General features: G+C 52.3%; 1 protein-coding gene across 7 annotated transcripts in view; it reads left to right on the plus strand.

The window, feature by feature from the left end:
- NOS1 (nitric oxide synthase 1) overlaps window positions 1-8,985 on the plus strand; it is a 67,639-nt gene extending 58,654 nt beyond the window's left edge. For 6 of the 7 annotated variants that reach the window (XM_040577243.1, XM_040577239.1, XM_040577240.1 and 3 more), the window contains exon 29: window positions 202-8,985. In XM_040577243.1, the coding sequence (XP_040433177.1) occupies window positions 202-217 (16 nt within the window). In that variant the 3' untranslated portion in view covers window positions 218-8,985. The remainder of the gene's footprint in view (window positions 1-201) is intronic. The other variant, XM_040577245.1, reaches the window with a different exon arrangement.
- Window positions 8,986-9,002: the final 17 nt, after the last annotated feature.

Raw genomic sequence — 9,002 nt, forward strand, 5'->3', positions numbered from 1 at the left:
ACAAGTCTGCTTCCCAAAAACACACCCGAAGATCCCACCCTGCCCTCCTCACAGCAGAGGACAAAGCTCCGGCCTGGCTTTGCTCTGCATCAGCTCCCCCCATCCACCACCACCCTCGTTAGAGCCGTGTTAATTAGCAGGGGTGCTGGACGCTGCTCACCGCTCCCTCTGAGGCCGGCCTTTCTGCCCTTTCCCTTGCAGGGTTTTCTGCTCCTAACCGGACCCTTCGCCCCAAGGGGATACCCAAGCAGTCCCAGCACCTGCTGCCCCCTCCCGCCGGAGGGCTCTGGGTTTTGTATTTCATGGACACGGTGGCTCCTTTTCCGCGGGGAACTGCCCATGGAAAGCACTCTGTCTCTCGTCCTGTTGTTGTGTCATGATGATGATGATGATGATAATTTTTATTGCCTTTTCTTCCTCTTTCTCTTGCTCTCTCTCTTGTCCTGTGGCGGTTTCTTTTCACCCCCTTCCCTGGATTCTCCCACTGAAGTATGATGGCTTTATAATCCGCAGTGGCTCTTAACAGAACTTCCCATTTCCCCATCCTCTCCTGAGGGCATTTTGCAGCTGCATGAAACCACCACCTTTGTGACCATCTGCGTTTTGTGTTTCGGGGGCAAGCAGAGGTGGCTGGGGATGGGTGATGGCTGGGCCTTGTTGCTTGACCGGGGCTGGGGTCATTCCCTCAGCCCCACTTTCCCCAGCTTGGGCCTTGGCTGAATCCTTGCATTTTCTTTGCTTTTTTTTTTTTTTTTTTTGGACTTGTCCATGCCTGGGCACACGCCCAAGGCTGGGGGCAGTCAATGTGCCATGTCCTCGTGCCTGTGGACTTCGTTCACCCCCGAGCAGCCTGGGTGCAAACGTGTCTGTGTTGATCCAAAGGGTGGGACGTCTCCGATTCACGTGTCACGGTTCCTCCTAAATGCACCCTGTGCTATGTTTGCCTCCTCCTCTGCTCCCAGTCAGTCTCTCCTTTTGCTCAATCCCCACTTCTGCTGGCATGAAAGCCCTCCCGCAGAGGAGCAAGCACCGAACACACAGGCCGTGATGTCTGTGCTGGGGAGAGACTCACGGCAATGACTGCTGCTTGGCCAGGCTGTCCTCTGAGAGGCTTTGCAGGAGATGCGTGACCTGCTGCCGTGACGCTGGGGGGAGAGGTTCAGGGACCGGCTGCATCCTAGAGCTTTGCACGCTGTGAACGCTTGAACCCTCTCCCAGGTGAGACTGGAAAGCCACCAGGCTGGGAGAGAAGCAGCTCCAACCCCGGGTGCAGGAGGCACCTCCCGGTGATGAAACCTCTTGGGAAGGCAGCGCTCGGAGGGCTACAGAGGCTCCCATCGCCCGACTGAGGGGTCTTGAAAGCCTGGAGAGCATCGGTTCCACCTTAGTGCAGTCTCACGAGCAGTTCTGGGACAGCAGACCCCAACCCCACCGTGGCTTCGGGAGCAGAAAGTGCCAGCTGGGAGCAACCTGCCTTCCAAAAGAAACACGTGGCACCTCGGTGGCAAAGCCGGTCCCCTCTCGCAGGCTCTGTCCCAGCGGCACGAGCTGTCTCTGCCGGGATGTCTCGTGTGAGAAGGGAGGTGAGAGCAGCTGCAAAGCTGCTGCGTGACTCCGGGTCCTGCCACGCTCACACCTCAGCCTGGCTGCAAAAGCCTGGCCCCATGAGCAATCTGTTAACACCGTCGCGGGGAGATATCAGTCCCCTTAGCAGAGGAAAGCTGTCTGCAAGGTAAAGCGCACGCGACCTTGTGCGTCCTTCCTCCCTCTCCTCCCTTCCTCCCCCTCAGGAACGTCTGGCCTCCTTCACTGCAGGGCGAGGGCAGTCCTGGTGACAGGGCACGGCTGCAGCCCCTGTTGGAAGCAGGGACACGGGGCTGGAGCTTGGAGCTGATGTCCCCCTGCTGTCCCCCCTCTGCTGCACTGTGCACTGGCATGCAGCAAAGCACCTGCACCGGCGACAGCAGAGGGTTTGTCCGGGAGCTGTAGCGGTGAGCTTTGCAGTCAGAGGGCTAGGATTAGCTGCCCTAATACGAATCCAGAACAAAAAGAGCTGCAGGAGGTTTGCTGCTCGCCCAGCCTGTGGTGCAAGGTGCGCTGGCTCCCCTGGCAGCGCAGATGTCACACGCCCAGCCCTTTCTCCTCGTGCTGTCACCGTCTTCATCAGGCTCAACTCCCTGGGTGCTCGGAGCAGCTGCAGCCCAAGATCCCAGAGCTAAAGGCCACCAAGCGCTGGAGAATTCAAGATCAAGGTCTCAGTTTCGCTGCTCCCAACAGAGCACTTAGCAGGGCACGAAATGCGAATGAATGCTGCCACGGTGTGGCCAGAGCCGAGCTCGTAGAGCTGGCAGGGCTGGGTCTGTAGCAAGGTGCAAGGCTGGGTTTCTGTCACCCCCTGGGGACTCTTCCTGATGGGGACACAAAAGCTGGCCAGGATGGGACAAAGGGCACCCCCCAGACCTCCTGTGGGGGTTGTGCCCCAGCCCCAGGGCAGGCAGTGGGGCAGAGCTGGGTCCCTTTGGTGCTGGGGTGTGTGAATTCGGGCAGAGGTCCTGCTGCTGGGAACTAAATTCCTGGCCCTGGACCTGTGCACGTACAGCAAGCCTGGCCCTAACCCCCAGCCCTGTAGCTGCAAAAACAGAACTAAAGACCAAATTCATGTCTCATCCCTGCCTTCTGGGAAAAATGATTCTGGCTCTAGACGTCGTGCTCTGCTCCTCCTGTTAGTAGAAGTAGCAACGCAGCCTGAAAAAGAGTGAGTGCCCAAAGAAACGTCCTTGTCTTCGTCCTCTTTCTAGCTCATCCTGCGTTGCTGGCAATTAGGTTTTTCCTGTCCTGCCTTCTGCCCGTATTGCTGTAACATCTCACGTCAAAGTCCTTTTGCTGCTGCAGTCTGTGCCTGAGATGAATTGGCATGCTCTTCCTGCGCCCCAAAGCCTGCCATCTCCACCTCCCCGCTTCCACCCGAGATGCCTGTGGAAACACAGGGAAGCACACAGCTGTGTGCCTTGCCTTCGGTGGGATGCCCAACGGGGCAGACAGCCACAGCTGGCCGGAGCTCAGCAGTCGTGGGGTAGGTGAGTCCCTTAGAGTCCTTTGGGAGGGAAATGCCCTGCAGAAGGAGCACTGTCACTGCCACGAAGGTCCGTGAGGTTGTACGTCCCCAGGGCTCCGAGCTGCCGCGCTGCTCCCTCTGTCTCAGTAGGACCATTCGCTCCTCGCAAGCCACGCTACTGGGAGTTTTGATTGTTTTTTGTTGAGTCAGTCTCAGACGTCTTAACTCCCCCTTCATCCCCCTAACCCGCAGGGGCTTTGCACTCCCCTCGAGCTTAATTTTCTCCCACGGCGAAGGGGGAAATAAACTTGTGGATCTGCTTTATCATTCCGCAAATGCGGCTCTTCCACCGGTTGTCTAGACTCTGCTCGTCTCGGTGTGACATGTCTGACGCGTGGCTGCAGCCACAATATCTCGGGCATGCATAAATGGCAGAGAGTGCGGTGGGCTCTGCTGTGGACTGGTGCCCAGAGCTGCCTGGGGGCGTCACGCCTGGAGGGATTCAGCCCCTTGCACACTCGGCTTGTGAATCCATCACCCATGGGTGCTTGCTGCCTGCCCAGGCTCCTGCATAGCCCCCATGCGGCTCCTGCAGCAAGGGAATCCAGGACCTGAAGGACACCAGTCCTGCCCCCGTGCCCCAGTCCCTCTCCTGGAGGACGTCCACCGCCACTGCCCCTTTTGCAGCAGCTCAGCTCCTTTTCGCTCCCCAAGGATTAAACACAAAGAGGCTCTTGTCCAAACAGGATATTGGATTTTCAAGATGCTACAAAGTGAGTTTTTTTTTTTTTTCTCAAAGATTTTAATTTGTAAGTTTTTTCAATGTCCACAGAAAGCTGTGTACGAACTTGAAAACTCGTGGGAAACAGTTCTTTGTTTTCCCAACCTGCTGTGTCCACTAGCAGGGGAAAATAAGTTGTTCATTCAGTGCAAGGGTACCTGCTGCCTGTGTTGTTGATGACTTCAAAGGTTTCATCTCCCCAGAAGGACTGCTTGGGAGTTTGCTGTTCTTCTTTCTATTGCTATCTATGAGAGACAGCGGGAAAATAATGAGACTTCTCCCATCAGGAACAGACTTGCAAAGACAACACCTCCACGATCATTGCTGGGCAGACCTGAGCTCATTGCGCTGGAGGAACCGAGCCAGCTGCAGCCACACTGGCCAGAGAAACGGGGTTTGAGTTTGGGCAGCCACGCTCCCTGCCCCGTCCTGTGCCTACAAGTCCCCAGTGGTGGGCACGGGACTCGGTCCATGCTCCAAGCAGCCTGAGCCAATGTGTCCGTGCAGGACTGGGAGATTCACAGCTGTGTCCTGAGCAAACATGACTGCACCCATGCAGAAGAGATGAGATGAGGCAGGAGCCGCATGAACCTGTGTCCAGTCCAGCTGTGAGCGCTCTGCTGGTTCCTTTGTTGGCACGCGATGCCTCTCGCCCGCCCCAGGCTCCCTCCACCACATCCCTCTGGAGATGTCTCCTTCGTCTCAGCCCTGCCTTTGTGCCTGAGAGGTGCAGGGAGCTGCTGGGCCAGGGCAGGACCTGGGGGTGGCGATGGACTTGCAGTGCCTTGTGCTGGGAAGAGACCCTGGGGGTGCCCTCTGGTTCCTGCTCTCTCCAGATCTGCTCTGAGCACACAGAGACTGGTCGCTGAGAGGAACAGATGAATTCATTTCACAAGTGATGTTCTCAGTGTGCAAATTTCCCCTGGGATAACTGAGAGCACGCTTACAGCCCTGCTCAGCTGTGCTCTGCAATTAACCTGCTGCTGCTGGGGCTTTGCAGAGGTTTGGAGGCGTTGCGGGGTTAGGTGTGGGTGCAAACCGGACACCACCTTCTGCACACACGCTGCTCTGCAAACCTGCCACGGGCTGGAGGCCGCCTTTTTATTAAGCTGTTTGGGCGGCTGTGTTTGGCCTGCAGCCATGGGGACCTGCACCAAGCCCGAGCCAAAGCTGCTGCCTCCCAGCACACTATCACTGAAGCCATTACAGTCCTCTGATTTATACCTACTGGGAAGCTGCAGAGAGTTCCTAGCATTTTTGGAAGGAAAATTTTATGCTCAAAACTAAATTTTGTTCCTGCCTTCATTGGGGACCAGTTCTCGGCTTCAGAATTGCTCTGATAACTTTGCAACTGCTTTGATAGTTCCAGAGGGGAGTGCAGTCCCTTTACAGAACAGATGGAGACACACTTTCAGGACCATTCAACTTTGCTGTTGCTCTGTCTTTTGTTAGAACAATTTCCTCTGCTATAATGGGAGGAGCAGAATTTGGCCAGAGCTGAATGCTCTTGAAAACTGTATTCCCAAACCTGGACAAAGTTAGCCCAGCATCTGAGTCCTCCCAGGTACAAAATGCCCTCCACAACCACCGGCTTTCTGTGGCGCTGGGGATGTTCAGCAGCTTGCAGGATAAGGCTTTCACAGCAGCAGCAATTTCATGACGGCAGTATTTTCACGTGTGTCGATCTGCACTTGCACTTGCCTGCAATGCATGACTAGTACTCCATTTGAAATCTACCCTTGATGGGGAGATCTGAGCTCTAGCTTCTTCCATATGGCCATGTGTATTTAATAGGAATTCAGGGGAGCTGGAGAAAGCTAATGAGATTGCTGCTTTAAAGCACTTGGTTCCAGAAGTAAAATAGATCTTACCAGAGGTTGAAATTGGCTTGATTTTGGCATGGCTACAAGGGCAACTCATGAAATATTTAAGCACTGTAATGCAGTCTTACCTTTTTCCTGCTGTGTCAGGAATAAAGCAGACTGGAAAGTCTTGGCTTCCACCCCTACAGATGTTGCCAGTGAAGGCTGTGACGGAAGTTTGAGCCATCGGAACGATAGGGGGAAAAACCACCAACAACAACAAAACCAGATTGAGAGTTCATAGCTGAGCAGCCGTGGCTTGTTCACCGGTGAGAGCACCTCACTGCGAGGGCTGCTATTTTCCTGCCTACTCATTCATGTACCTACCTGGCCAGATTTCAGGATGGAAGGAGGGAGGAAACACTTCAAATGCAAGAAAATTGGATGTGTGAGCCTTGCCCTCAGCATCTCTCATTTAACAGGAGCTGGCAGGCCAAGGCTTTGCAGCCACTCTTCATTACCAGGGCAGGGAAGTGGGAAAGATGCCGGGGGTTTCTCTGGGACCTGCAGGAGCCAAGGCTTGCAGAAGTATTTCTGAGGCTGAGGAGTGTGGCACGGAGCTGAGCCACAGGTATTCTTCTGCATGGCCTGACTGCAGTATTTGGACATGGCTCTCCGTAGGGCTGGTTCAGAAATCTGCTAGTGCATAATGCTGGACAAAGTATTTTTCTTCTGGGGGCATTCTTAGTACGCCAAAAATAAAAAGATGAGATACTTAAAAAGTCGACCTAAAAGACCAGCTGATTTTGGGGCTTCTTTTTTGTTGCTTTGTTTTCACGTGTTGGCTTTGAGTGGGGAAAGCAAAAGAACGTAAATCAATTTTTTGGATGAAATTGAGTATTTTGTCCCCACAATAACTGCTAATGGAGATTTTAAAATTTTCCACAGGCAATAAAACTGCCTTAATACATATTCAGCTCCAACAAGTGGCATTAGTGCTACTTGCTGACAACCCTGTTTTTTATTTTTCTCTTCTGTGATCACGGTATGGAATCATGTCTTAAGAAGATATACTTTACAGTACTCAACAGGATGTCCGGAAATAGAAGATGTTTCAGAATCTTCCCATGCCCAGCATTGAAGTGATGGCTTTGAAGCCAATGAAATTCGATGCAAGATGTCTGTTTTGCTACAATTCTGCAAAACAGGTGTATGTCCAGAATTCCCAAGGTTAAATGTGCTCTGCCGCCTTGAGATGCCTTCAGAAACCCTGGGATCTATACGCTAAAAAGAGCTTGAGAATAGGTTCCTTAGTCTGTAGCAACATCCCAAGTTCTTCTAGATTGTACACAATTCCCCAGGCGGTAGACGAACAGAGTGAGATGACTTTCAGCCAGGACTCATTGCTTTTTAGATTGCATGTAGTTAGAAACATGAGTTCTGCCAGCCACCCAGGGAATTTGATATTCAGTGCCAATTAATTTTTGTAATAGGAACAGGGATTTATTTCCTTGATTTCCTTAGGCACCTTTGAAAAGCCTAAGCGTCAAAGGTTGGTTTGTAGTTTGTTTTGTTTTGTTCGTTTTTAGTTTTTTTATTCTGGTGGCCTTTTTCGTGAAGAGCAGTGGTTCCAAGCTGAGAAAGGAGACCACTCTGTGAAGGTAGGAGCTTTGGGACAGGCAACTCCCAAGATTTCCATTGCAGAGGTTTTCTAAACTCTTCAGATGTGGGTAAATTCTGCTCTGCTAGATGGGACTCCAATTTCTCTTTACTCTCTGGTCCTCCTGCTCCTTCCTCCCTCCCCTGAGCACCTCCTCATGTCACCGTGCCTTCATTTGGTTTGTAAAATGATGCCGTGATTTAAGACTGGCACACTGACTTTACTCTCACTTCGCATCCCATAAGACAGGTATGTGTGTGGGGGGGGTGTTTATTTTGTAAACGTGCTTCTCATGTGATTCTAAGGTAGGTTTCTTCTGAGGAGTGAAGGGGTGGGGACAGCGGGAGCAGGGATGAGCCGGTGTTGTATTTGATCATACCAGTGCTTTAAGCGGTCAGAAACATGGTTTTCCCCTACCTCTGAGCTCTCAATGCTGCTAAAATCTCTGCCATTCATACAATGTACTCCAGCCCCCTCTCTCGGACTGACTCTGGCTCTGTTTGCAAGATATCCACATTGTTCTAAAGCATGCACCTCTTTCTGTATAGTTCCGATCTTCTGATTTTATGGAATACTTATGCCTGTTTGCATTACAGTCAAAATAAAAAAGTGAACTAAAATACAGCAGACCTCATTCTTCTCTTATCTGTGGGTTTTTAATGCTCAAAGGCCTCTTCTGATAACTTGGCCTTGCTCCTTTCTGCCACCTGCATAATGTCAGAGCGCTATAAATAGGACAGTAGCGTCAATCAGCGATATCTACTTATCTGCAAGACACAAACACTTTCTTGTAAGGTTGTTCTACTTCACAGCATTACGTTTCACATCACTTATACCATGTCCTCTTGGCAAACAGCATAGCTGAGCAAGGAGGGCTGTTTGCATGCTATCTGCAGGGCAGATAGGAGTGTTCAGCAGTTTTACCCCAGGCATTGCTGCAGCAACACCTCAGGTGCAGCAGCAGCGTTACCTTGGACGTCACCAGTTACTTCAGAGACCGCCGCGGTGCTGCCTCAGACGTGACGGTGGTGTTACCTCAGATGTGATGGCAGATACGATGTGTTAGACATCGCCAGGTCATTATACCAGCCACAGCAGCAGACGCTGTGGTGTCACCTCAGTCCGTCCCTACGGCAGTGTTACCACAACCACGGCAGCAGCGGAGTTACCTCGGACATGGCGGTGGCAGTGTCACCTCGGGTATTACCGCAGCCATGGAAGCAGCGCTACCTCAGGTATTACCTCATACCTGGTGGCAGCATTCCCTCAGTATTTTAGGGACATGGTTTAGTGGGTGATATTGGTGGTAGGGGGATGGTTGGACCAGATGATCTTGGGGGTCTTTTCCAGCCTTAATGATTCTACGATTACAACAGCCATGGTGGTGGCATTCCCTCAGGTATTACTGCAGCCATGGAGATGGTGTTACCTCAGGTACCACCATGTATGTGCTGGCAGCAATTCCTCAGGTATTATCAGAGCCATGCTGGTGGCTGTGTTACCTCAGGTATTACCAGAGCCATGGCAGTGGCATTCCCTCAGGCGTTACTGCAGCCACGGAGATGGAGTTACCTCGAGTACCACGATGTATGTGCTAGCAGCATTCCCTCGGGTATTATCAGAGCCATGCTGGTAGCTGTGTTTTACCAGAGACATGGTGGTGGCATTTCCTCAGGCATTACCAGAGCCATGGTGGTGGCATTC

The sequence above is a fragment of the Cygnus olor genome, chromosome 17 (assembly GCF_009769625.2).
Source record: "Cygnus olor isolate bCygOlo1 chromosome 17, bCygOlo1.pri.v2, whole genome shotgun sequence".
NCBI lineage: Eukaryota > Metazoa > Chordata > Aves > Anseriformes > Anatidae > Cygnus > Cygnus olor.